This window comes from Ahaetulla prasina, chromosome 8, assembly GCF_028640845.1.
Source record: "Ahaetulla prasina isolate Xishuangbanna chromosome 8, ASM2864084v1, whole genome shotgun sequence".
NCBI lineage: Eukaryota > Metazoa > Chordata > Lepidosauria > Squamata > Colubridae > Ahaetulla > Ahaetulla prasina.
In genome coordinates, this window is record NC_080546.1 from 60505998 (window position 1) to 60519275 (window position 13278).

Consider the following 13278-nt stretch of genomic DNA (forward strand, 5'->3'; position numbering starts at 1 on the left):
AAGTCTGTCGTTTGCACCTCTATAACTGTCTGGTTTGGTTCTGCAACCCAACAAGAAAGACACAGACTTCAGAGGATAATTAGAACTGCAGAAAAAATAATTGTTACCAACCTGCCTTCCATTGAGGACGTGTATACTGCACAAATCAAGAAGAGGGCCATGAAAATATTTACAGACCCCTCACATCCTGGACATAAGCTGTTTCAACTACTACCCTCAAAACGATGCTATAGAGCACTGCACACCAGAACAACTAGACACAAGAACAGTTTTTTCCCAAAGGCCATCACTCTGCTAAACAAATAATTCCCTCAACACTGTCAAACTATTTACTGAATCTGCACTACTATTAATCTTCTCATCATTTCCATCACCAGTCTCTTTCCACTTACGACTGTATGACTGTAACTTTTTGTTGCTATCATTAAGGGTTAAATTGTACCCTATGACCATCATTTGTGTTGTACCTTGATGAAGGTATCTTTTCTTTTATGTACATTGAGAGCATATGCACCAAGACCAAATGCACCAAATGTTTTAGCATATTTTAATGGGGTTTTTATTGGTTTCTATTGTTTTAGTGATCAGGCCATGATAATATTTAGTTTTAACTGGGTCTTAATGTTTATTTATTTGTTTTAATATGCCTGTGAACCGCCCTGAGTCCTACGGGAGATGGTGCGGTATATAAGTTTGATTAATAAATAAATAAAATAAATAAGACAAATTCCTTATGTGTCCAATCACACTTGGCCAATAAATTCTATTCTATTCTACTTGTTTGTCAAATTTATACTTTTTAAAGCCTAGGACTAAATATTTGATGATTAAACATGTAATTGAAATATATCCTACACTGTGATCCATTACCCTTTTGGGTCCAGGGATCTATAAATATATACATGTGTGTATATGTGTATGTGTGTTTGTGTCTGTCTGTCTGTCTATATCATATCTATTCTACAGTATCTATCCATAGATATAGATACATAGCCAAGACTCTCATCACCAGGACCAAACGCCTAGCCGACAAAGACCACCTGAAAGCTGAATTACACACTCTCACAATTAATCTCCAACGGATACCAAAGAAACACAATTACCAGCCTAATCCAAAGGGAGACACTGCCCAAGAACCAAGACACAGAACAAGACAACAGCATCGCCCTCCACCCGTACATCAAAGGCACCACAGATAAAATCAGCAAAATTCTCCACAAACAACATCATTTTGCACAGACCAAAAAATAGCCAACATCTTAAGAAGCCCAAAGACAAGATCCATCTAGAAAACCAAGGAGTCTATGAAATACCATGTAAAATCTGCCCAGCCACATACATTGGACAGACTAATAGGAGAATAAATGCACGCATCGCAGAACACAAAAACGCAGTCAGAAAAGAAGAAAATAACCACCTCCCTTTTCCAGCACCTTAAAACCACAGGACACGAAATTGATTTTGAAGGAACCAAATTAATCTCCAAAACTGAACACTATAACAAGAGAATAATTATGGAAACCATTGAAATAGAGAAACACCCCCACAATATGAACAAACGGGACGACACCTCCCACCTACCAGACATCTGGAAACCAGCCTTGGTCAACAAACGAGGCCCAGCCACGAAAATTGATTTTGAAGGAACCAAATTAATCTCCAAAACTGAACACTATAACAAGAGAATAATTATGGAAACCATTGAAATAGAGAAACACCCCCACAATATGAACAAACGGGACGACACCTCCCACCTACCAGACATCTGGAAACCAGCCTTGGTCAACAAACGAGGCCCAGCCACGAAAATTGACCCCAGACCCAGGACAACACACCACCAATGATCCTCACCAGGTTCAAACCCAAACCCATCCCATAGACGAAACACAACTACCATCCAGAAGCCAGACCATGCTGACACCATTGGCTGCTGCACCCCCCTCCGATCCCCACACAAAGGCTGACACACACCAGGAACACATGACAGGACCTCGGACTTGGAGCCAAACCAGGGCCCAGGATGCTGCATCACAGCCATCTGCTCAAGACATCACATCACAGCACTTCAGAGGCCACAGCACCAAAGCTCAGGAACAAAAGACCAGGACCACACCTACACAGGATGCTACAAAACAGCCGTCCAATCTGCAAACACCCACTCCATCTATCCATCAGGATGCAACCAACCCGCTCACAGCAACACTTCTCACCTCGACCAATCTGCAAACACCCACTCCATCTACCAATCAAGATGCAACCACACAGCCAACCAACCCGCTCACAGCAACACTCCCCACCTCCCCACCATTATTTATAGAGAGACGGCAGCTCTGACCACTCCTTGCTTGAGAAGCACAAAACCGAAGACACCAGCCTGAAGATGATGAGTGAGACCTCGTCAAAACGTTGCCAAGATAATCTCAACCTTACATGGGAAAAGACCCGAGAATGCCAAGACCTACATACCTATACCCGGGAAAACCTACGAAAACAGATATATATTTCCTATATATCCAGATTTATATTAATTTTTCTGGGGGAAACTAACATGCATATACTTTCTTTGATTTATCTTGATTTTTTTTCAATGAAACAGTTCTATCTGATTTCAGAGGTTGAAAAGTATGAGAATACTTTTTAAATCAGGCCTGGGAAATCTGTTTTTCTAATCTTTTATTTATTTATTTATTTAATTTATTTATTTATCACAACAGTATATATAAGCATAAGCATGAAATAACTATACGAATTTGATACAATCAAAGGGAACATTAGGACAGGAACGATAGGCACGCTGGTGTTCTTATGCACGCCCCTTACAGACCTCTTAGGAATGGGGTGAGGTCAATAGTAGATAGTCTTTGATTAAAGCTTTGGGGATTTTGGGAAGAGACCACAGAGTTCTAAATTTTCTAAACCCAGGATTTCAAGCCTGGTGGCATAAGGTATTTTGTTGCGATCAGAGGAGTGGAGAACTCTTCTTGTAAAATATTTCTGAACATGCTCAATTGTATTAATGTCCGAAATGTGGTATGGGTTCCAGACAGGCGAGCTGTATTCGAGAATTGGTCTAGCAAATGTTTTGTATGCTCTGGTTAGTAGTGTAATCTTTCTGGAGAAGAAGCTACGCAAGATTAAGTTTACAACTCTTAAAGCCTTTTTGGCGATATAGTTGCAGTGGGCTTTGGCACTTGGATCCTTTGATATGAAAACTCCAAGGTCTATGACGGGGTGAGGGTCATCTACAAGTTAATGTCCATCAAGCTTGTATTTAGTGTTCTGATTCTTTTTTTCCAATGTGTAAGACAGAGCATTTGCTGTTGAGATTTGGAGTTGCCAAATTTTTGACCATTCCGAAACAAAGTCAAGATCTTTTTGAAGATTGGCCGTATTGTTGGTAGTGTTAAATAGTTTAACATCATCAGTGAAGAGAACACAATTACTTATAACATGGTCACAGAGGTCGTTAATGTATAATATGAAGAGTGTTGGTCCTAGAACACTGCCTTGAGGAACACCACTATTGACAGGAGCAGGATTTGATAGGGCACACTTGTTGTCTGTTTGACAGGAACGCTGTTATCCAATTATGGAGGGGTCCGGAGATGCCCGTTGGATTTTAGTTTTAGAAGAAGTTTGTCATGTACCACTGAGTCAAAAGCTTTACAAAAGTCAATGTAAATTGCATCTATTGCTTTGCCCTGATCAAGATTTGTAGTCCATATGTTTTTGCAGTGAAGAAGTTGTAAATTACAGGATAATTTTTTTCTGAAACCAAATTGTTTATTAGAGAGTAGGTTGTTGGTTTCAAGGTGGAGGGTGATGGATTAGTTGATGATTGATTCCATTACTTTGCAGGTGACACAGCATAAAGAAATTGGTCTATAATTTTCAACTAGGCTGGGGTCTCCTTTTTTGAAGACAGGGATGACCGCGGCTAGTGATCATAGTTTGGGAAGGGAGCTGGTCCTGAAAGATTTTTCAAAGATTATGCTTAGGGGTTCTGCTATAATAGTGGAAAGCTTTTTTAAGAAGTATGCACATAGACCATCAGGTCCAATAGATAGAGATGGTTTTAGTTTACGTAGAGCCTTTTCAACATTATCTTCTGTGAAATCTATTTGTTAGATCGTTGTAACCATTGTTGGTACGACTGGGGAATGTTGGGTATGAGCCATTGCTGTTAACAAAGACTGAGCCGAAGAATGTGTTAAAGGAATGTGTTAAAGAGGTTTGCTTTAACTGTTTCATCATTACATTCTTTACCGTTAGATTCTTTTAGGGGTGGGATGGATCTCGAGTCTAAGTTTGTTGTTCACAAAATTATAGAAAGCCCGATTGGATTTTGTGCGCAGAAGGTCTTCTTGTTTGATGTGGTAATTGGTGCATTCAATATTTATTTGGTTGCATATATTTTTATAGCAGTTTTTGAAGTTGGCTACATAGCCAGTTTTGTTTTTTTCGCCAGTGGGATTTTTTTTTTGATTAGAGCTTTTTTATTGATATGGGTAATTTGTTTTTCCTGATTTTTGTGGTGTTTTTGGTATGTATAGTTTAATGACTCTATTGACTTCAAGTAGGAAAATACTGTAGTGGTCTTCAGCAGTGATACAATTAGAGAATAGATTTTGCCAGTCAAGAGATGAGAGGTCGGTGTTTATAAGATCATAGTTGGCTTTTTTGAAATTGTCGTTTGGTATACCATTGTTATGGAGATTATTATAAGGGCGTATATTGATACAAAAGTCTATCATACTGTATTCACTGTTGGAAAAGGGTTCTTTTATTTGTAGTCCATAAATTGAGTTTGTGTTGTTGCAGACGATGAGGTCAAGGCAGTTGTTGAGTCTTGTATTGTTAGTTACTAGCTGATCAAGACCTAGATTTGTAACAGCATTGTACAAGGTAGTATGGATGGGTTCAGTTGTACATTCGTTTGTTATCCAGTTAATAAGAGGTAGGTTGAGGTCACCCAGGAAGATGAGAGGATAAGGGCAAGAGGCATCCCATGTTAGTAGTGTGGTTAACATGTTCGCATCATTCACAATAGTTAGGATTATCAGGGATTAGAGTTCATCTGGAGAATCATCAAAACCCCCACAGCATCAATTTTGCCATAAATCCGACCATACTATTTCTATTGTTCAATCATATTTCCTACTATTAATTTGAATTTACTTCCTTTTTTCTAATTTTATACAATTACCCTTTTCAGAGTTAGTTAGGTTGAACTATTCTTAATCAAATTATATTTGGATTTGGATTAGTTTTCTAATTTGTACAACAATGTGCTTTGCCATTAGTGGGAATCTCTATGGAATTCCCTTTGTTTTATGCCTTGACAGGTTTTGGAACAATGTTGATTTCAGTAAGGAAATTGAAACAGACTTCAGAATTTCCCCAACTGAAAATAACTGAATATTTTAATAAAAGAAAAGAGCTAATTGGTAACAATAATATATGATTATGGAATAATTGTTTTGTTTTTATTATTTTGTTTGTATGTATGAATATAGGTGTATATATTTCTTTCAGCTTGCAAGACGGTATGATTTCCTTATAATAGAAGATGATCCATATTATTTCCTTCAATTTAACAAGGTGAGTTTTTGTCAATTGTTTTTGAACCAGAAGCCATAGCAAATAATGCATGAATTTGTATTCTTTGGATACTTTATAAATTGTGTTACGATTTGTCACTACTATTTCCACAGTCAGTAGAATGCTTTTTCTATTAATTATGATGCTGTTTTCAAAGCTGCAGACATGAAGGTATACCATAGACTTCTTGTACATATGCATTTCAAGCCACAACAGTATCCATAAGAGAGTATCATTATGTTTATAGACTTACATGGTGAGCAATATCACAGTTTTTATCAGTTATTAAAAGTATGAGTAGCATACCTGTGATTTTATCTACACACATTTCAATTTAAGAAAAAAACAGTAGTCCAAAACATTCTGTTTAGTCTTTCTGTATCTTGAAAATATATTAACGCTCAAGAGGCATCATTTATAATGGTAATTCTCCATTGCCAAATACACCATTTCTTGTACATACGTGGTTATAAATTTGGGACAGATATTGAGATAGGTAGGAGTGTAATGGGAAATCCTGCTCCCCGAATGGAAATGTTGGATGCAGCCCATTTTTGATGCATGAATAGGTTTCATAATGCGTGTACACGGGGTTGTTTTTGGTTGTTGTTGTTTTTAAATGTTCCACAACATGTGAGCTACCATGTGCAAGTATTAGTTACTAACAGCAAACCTTTACTTTCTTTCCTGAAGCCTTGGGCACCAACTTTTCTTTCAATGGACATTGATGGGCGAGTTATCAGGACTGACTCCTTTTCTAAGATCCTGTCATCTGGGTAAATTCAATTGCATCATAGCTGGACATTCAACTGTCTGGCCAAACACACACTTGAAAATTTTAAGATTTCCCTAAAGCTACTGGTATAAATTTATTTGAACAAATACATTTTTATTGTAGTCTTCCTTGAAATTGACTTATATAGTTTAACAGTCAAGTGCTGTTCCATGTATACATCTTCTGACCTTTAATTTTCATGACACTAATCTTTTTCCTGAAATAGTATCAGATATTTCCTTTGTCTTAGTTGTTCCATAATACCTAGATTGCTACCTCATTAACTTTTATAAAATTGGTTTGTTTTTCTTTCTTATACTTCCATAATTCCCTTTTGTTGCCTCAAAATCAATATGAATATTAGGATATATATTGTCTTGCTCTATTTTGGACATGGCATTTTATGTGTATGTAAAGAAGTATTTTAAGTATATTTTTATATTTGCACAGGCTGCGAATTGGATTTCTAACTGGTCCCAAGCCATTAATTGATAGAATTATTCTACATATACAGGTTTCCACAATGCACACCAGTACCTTCACCCAGGTAAGAATTATCATGGTTCTAACTATATATAAAGATGCACTATCTTAACTTTTAGACAAACATCAATATAACATCCATGTATTTACAGAATCGTCTAAAACTGAACATACTGAAGAAGAGCTCTTCATTTTTTATAATTCCTCAATCCTATATATTATGTACGATTGGCATAGTTTTAATAAAAATTTAATTTTTGATATGGAAAAAAGTACCAACAGAATGAAAAGTTAGGCCATTTTAAAAAGAAAATATTATCTCACTGATTTTATTTAATAGCATGTTTAAAATACTTTATAACTTGTTTACAGTTGTGAACATTTGAAAGCTCTTATGGATATAGTATTAGATTTTCTACAGTGAGCCCTTTCTCTGTTCCACTTCTGTAGCTGTATTAATAACGCTGTGAACAAGCCTGAATTAAGCAATGCTTTGAATGTAACCCAAAAGTACACAACAGCAAACTGCTATTACTTACTATTGTTAATACTACAGTATTAGCAGAATAGCATCGGTGCCTAGCATATCTATTTATAAAAATGATTGTAGAATTTCAAATAAATCTTTCAAGGCTGCAGTTATGCATAGATTTTTTTTAATTCTTTGAGTCAGACTTAACTCCTAGCAATTAACTGAACAAGGACCTGCAGTAGCTTATTGAGAATAATCATTCTATTCCTAGGATTGTGTTACATGGTCTTTTTTCCCCCCCTCTACTAAGCCATTTTAGATTTTTTTTACTAGTGTCTGTTGATGAGCAAATAACATACTGATTGATTGTAGCCCCGCTATTTCTGTAGCTTATGATAGCCCAGCTTCTTCAGCAATGGGGACTAAAGGGTTTCCTGGACCACGTAGACAGGTAAATATATTTAGTATATTTCAGTGTTGGCATATTTTATGCTTTTTTAATTAGTGTATGCTCTTGTATATATTTTAAATATATGTTGTTTTAATATTACTGTCACAAATAATTCTACATATACACACACACACATACTGTACATAACGACATATTTATATAATGGCCACAATAATATATGCAATTTATTGTGCTTAAGTCCATTCATTTGAATGTACAGAATTCAGATTTAATTGCCTGAGAGCTACCCATTGAAATACTTGCTTGGAATTCTGGACATTGTAATCTAAAACATCTGGGAATGCAGCAAGTATACATGTATTCTGTTAAACATGGTGATGCTAACTTCTAATTAAAAATATTTGGAATAAAATTTCTTATTTCTAACAGTATCAAAAAATTACTTACTGTACATGTTTTGCAGGACTCTGCATTTTATATGCTGCTTTTGGAAATTTAGAAATATATAAATTACAAATTGGGAAAACTGGGAAAATTGCAAGAAAAATTGGTAGCTTGGATAGTTTATATCAAATGGATAAGTTCACAAGAAATTAATATAAACTGATTAAAACGTATCACTGCACTGACATCATTTGCAGTCTGTCCTATTCATTTGAACGGAGCAGACAAAAAAGGAATGCTTTCTCATGAACTCTGTTCAGAGATCAACTATTTAAATTAATGCTACCAAAGTGTTTACATTGATAATGGTGGTTAGAACTGTAAATTAAGCTTCTATTTGATTTGGTGAGGGTTTTTTTTCGTCCTATATTTTTTTCCTTTTCAGTAATAGTTTTAGTTGTAGCTTGCATATGTTGTTTTATATAGGAATGCCATAGTCCACATTATTTGGACATCTTCTTCCACTAGTTAAACAATCTGTAAATACCTTTTTGTGCTTGAAAAGAGCTAATAGAATAGAATAGAATTCTTTATTGGCCAAGTGTGATTGGACACACAAGGAATTTGTCTTGGTGCATATGCTCTCGATGTACATAAAAGAAAAGATACATTTGTCAAGAATCATAAGGTACAACACTTAATGATAGTCATAGGGAAACAGTCAGTATAAACCTTAAGGATACCAGCAACAAGGTTACAGTCATACAGTCTATAAGTGGGAGGAGATGAGTAAAAGGAACGATGAGAAGATAAATAGTAGTGCAGACGTAGTAAATAGTTTGACAGTGTTGAGGGAATTATTTGTTTAGCAGAATGATGGTGTTTGGGAAGAAACTGTTCTTGTGTCTAGTTGTTCTGGTGTGCAGTGCTCTATAGCGTCATTTTGAGGGTAGGAGTTGAAACAGTTTATGTCCAGGATGCAAAGGGTCTGTAAATATTTTCACAGCCCTCTTTTTGACTTGTGCAGTATACAGGTCCTCAATGGAAGGCAGATTGGTAGTAATTGTTTTTTCTGCAGTTCTAATTATCCTCTGGTTTGGTATCTGTCTTGTTGGGTTGCAGAACCAAACAAGACAGTTATAGAGGTGCAGATGACGGACTCAATAATTACTCTGTAGAACTGTATCAGCAGTTCCTTGGGCAGTTTGAGCTTTCTGAGTATATGCAGAGTAGGCGCAGAAAGAACATTCTTTATGCTTTTTTGATCACGTTTTTGATGTTAGGTGTCCTTTTTAGGTCATGAAATATGGTAGAACTAGAAATGTGAAGGTCTCTACTGTTGATACTTGTCTAGTGTTGTAAGAGGTGGTAGTGCGGGAGGGTTTCTCCTAAGATCCACCATCATTTCTACAGTTTTCAGTGTGTTCACTTCCAGATTGTTCTGGTTGCATCACAAGGTTAGTTGTTCAGCCTCCTGTCTGTATGCAGATTCATCATTGTCTCGAATGAGACCGATCACTGTTGTGTCGTTTGCAAACTTCAGTAGTTTAACAGCCTTGGGGAGCCCCTGTGCTAATTGTACAGGTATCTGATGTGATTCTGTTTAGCTTCACCTGCTGCTTTCTGTTTGTTAGGAAGCTTATGATCCACTTACAAGTGTGTTCAGGTATCTGTAGCTGGTTTAGCTTAGTTAGAAGCGTGTCTGGAATGATGGTGTTGAATGCTGAACTAAAGTCTACAAAGAGGACCCTTGTGTAGGTCTTTGGAGATTCTAAGATGTTGTAGGATGTAGTGCAGAGCCATATTAACAGCATCATCTGTTGATCTATTTGCTTGGTATGCAAGTTGAAGGGGGTCTAACAGCAGATCCGTGATGGTTTTCAAGTGAGACAGCACCAGCCTTTCAAAGGTTTTCATAACTACAGATATTAGAGCAACTGGTCTGTAGTTGTTCAGTTCCTTGATGGTGGGCTTCTTCGGCACTGGGATGATAGTAGAGCGTTTGAAGCAAGAAGGAACATAGCACATCTTTAGTGATTTATTGAAGATACGTGTGAAGATGGGGGCCAATTGGTCAGCACAGACTTTTAAGTAAGAAGGAGTTATCTTGTCTGGGCCTGGAGCTTTTCCTGGCTTTTGTCTGTGAAATAGGTCTTGCACTTCCTTTTCTGTGATCTCTAGGGGTTGTGAGCCCAATGGGATGGGGTCAGTTGTAGGAGGTTTGACTGTTGATGTATCTGAGATGGGGTCAGTTGTAGGAGTTTGGCTGTTGTTGGTGTGTGTGAGATGTTGTGGCAATAGATGGCTGTAGTTTCCTTTCAAACCTGTAATGAAATACATTCAGGTCATCTGCCAGTTGTTGATTTACTTCAGCCTGGGAAGGAGGTTTGCCATAACTGGTGATATTTTTAAGAGTTTTCCACATGTTTGCTGGTTCATTTGTTGAGAACTGATTCTTTAGCTTCTTTTTGCTGATCTGATCTCCCTTGTTAATACATTTCTGGCCTGATTGTACAGCATTTTATAACCTTTTCTGTAGGCTTCCCCTTTGGAACAACGTAGCTGCTTAAGTTTAGCTGTGAACCAAGGTTTGTTGTTACTGTGTATTCGCAAGTTCCTGGTCGGTACACATAGGTCTTCACAGAAGCTGACATATGATGTTACAGTATCTGTGAGTTCATCTAAGTCTGCAGAGGTACAGAGACAGAGACAGAGATATATTCAGGTTTGTGCTGCAGTCACTGAAAATAGAAATCCAATACTGTACATTCACATTTATATCATTGTCATCTGAACAATAAATGATTTTAATAATGATACACAGATTTTTTTGTTCTTTAATTCTGATTAAAGATTGAATGATTCTGAAATCATCAAAGAACAAAAAATCTGTGTATCATTATTAGGAATGATGCATCCAAGTGCATCCAAATCAGTATAGTTTGGATCAGGGATGAAATCTAAAAAATATGCTCTACCGGTTCTGTGGGTGTGACTTAATTGGTGGGCATGGCTTGCTGGTCAGGTGATCGGGTGGGCATGGCCAATAACAATAAATAATAAAAATAATAAAGTACACAAAACAATAAGAGGCACCAAAAACCAACTTTCACGCTTTACACACACACACACACAACGCAACACAACATAACAGACTCACACACAATGTAAAAGCAGCTGTACTTCACCCAAAATGGCCCCTGCAACAAGCAGGAACCTCACACAGCCACAAAAAGCTCAAAAACCAACAACACAACACAACTGACTCACATGGCCCTTGCAACAAGCAGGAACCTCACACAACTACAAAAAGCTCAAAAACCAACTTTCATGCTTTACACACACACAACACAACACAACTGACTCACACACACACACAAAAAAATGCCACATACAGCTTTATGAGATTTTGTGTGTTTGTGTGGTTAGAGTGAAACACTACAGAAACACACCAAATCTCAGAAAGCTAAACAAATATTTTATTATTTTATTTTATTTATATTTTTAGATAAAAGCAGCTAAATTTAAAACTTCCTTAACTTTAAATTGCTGTCTAAAAAAAACTCCTTAAAAAAACCCAATTAACTATTTTTTAAAGCTCCCCACCCCACCCCAGTTACTTACCCAATTGGAGGCAGGCAGATTGAGTTGCTCACCAATGAAATGGATTGCAGGCAGGCAGATTCAGCTGCCAGCTGATGCAATTGATTGCAGCAGCCGAAGCAAGGCTTAGCAAGCCCGAAAGAAGCAGTAATTAGGCAAGTGGGGACCGGGTCATTGGGTGGGCATAGGCGAGGGCTGTTGTAAGAGGTTGTAAAAAATTGATTTTAAAAGCCTGTAATGATCAGGCAACTCAGCTGGGATCGCCAGAGGAAAAAAAGCTTTTAAAAGGCTCCTCTGACGATCCCAGCCGAATTTGCCTGATCACCAGAACCTCTTAAAAGGATTTTTTAAACAACCTCTTCAGCCAAAGAGCTTGTAGAAAACATGGTTTTTAAAGGTTCTGGCGATCAGGCAACTCAGCTGGGATCACCAGAGGAGCCTTTTAAAAGATTTTTTTTTACAACCTCTTTGGCCGAAGAGATTGTTAAAAAAAAGCTTTTAAAGGGTTTTGATGATCCCAGCTGAGCTGCTCGATCGTCAAAGGCTTTTTTTTTACTTTTAAAAGCATTTTTTCGTCCGAAGAAAAAGTAAAAAAAAAAAATCTGATGATTGCACGGCTGGGGAGCGGGGCAGGGGGTGGGGCCAGGGATTTTTGCTACTGGTTCTCCGAACCATCCGCCACCATCGCTACCAGATCGGGTGATCTGGTCCAAACCGGGAGCATTTCACCCCTGGTTTGGATGCATCAAAAAGATATACACAAAACAACCATGTAGAGGAAGGCCATTTAATGTTCTTTGTGTAGTGGTTATATATACAGTATTCATCATGGCAGATTTTTATTTAAAAATTGCTTGCAATAATAAAAAAATGTCTTAATCTTAGAGAATATCTACAAATTGTCATTTAGGGCATAGAAGTCTTTATAACTAATTTCTCTTTCTGTGAAATCCACAAAGTCTTTTCTAAACCAGGGAGTTGACAATCTGTGGACTTCAACTCAGAATTATTCAGTCAGCCATGCCGAGTCTTCAAGTTGCCATGGTTGGATTCCCCTGTCCTAAATGACCTTCCTTGTTTTCAGCATCAAACTGTTAATTTGAAAGAATTTCTTTGTCATTATGCTTTTCTCTTTTCTTTTTCTCATCTTCTGCTAGTGTGGTGGATTTTTATAAACAACAGCGAGATGTGATGCTTAATGCAGCAGACAAATGGCTAAAAGGTTGGAATCAATAATGAACATTTGAATTATTTATATATGACTGAAATATACTATAAAAAAGATTATTAAAAAGGGGCATATATAACTTTTCTCTTTGTCTTGAGAAGTCTGTGAAAAATTAATGTATCCCATTTTAGAGTTATTTTAAAAAATTATATTTAAATAAGCAATTATAGTGGGCAATTTAAAGTAGCTCTTATGATATAGCAATTTCAGTGAAATACATCATCTTTTTCCTTTTGAAGATTGTTCAGTGCTCATTGATGACTTTCCTGTGAAAATACAATAGCCTTCTCCTTTTGCATATCATTCCTGTGTTTCATTCC

At 36.9% G+C, this 13278-nt stretch overlaps 1 protein-coding gene across 5 annotated transcripts in view; it reads left to right on the forward strand.

Moving 5' to 3' along the window:
* AADAT (aminoadipate aminotransferase) overlaps nucleotides 1–13278 on the forward strand; it is a 64598-nt gene that overhangs the window by 22536 nt on the left and 28784 nt on the right. For all 5 annotated transcript variants that reach the window (XM_058192173.1, XM_058192175.1, XM_058192172.1 and 2 more), the window contains 5 exons: nucleotides 5536–5601; nucleotides 6295–6377; nucleotides 6827–6923; nucleotides 7721–7782; nucleotides 12888–12952. In XM_058192173.1, the coding sequence (XP_058048156.1) occupies nucleotides 5536–5601; nucleotides 6295–6377; nucleotides 6827–6923; nucleotides 7721–7782; nucleotides 12888–12952 (373 nt within the window). The remainder of the gene's footprint in view (nucleotides 1–5535; nucleotides 5602–6294; nucleotides 6378–6826; nucleotides 6924–7720; nucleotides 7783–12887; nucleotides 12953–13278) is intronic.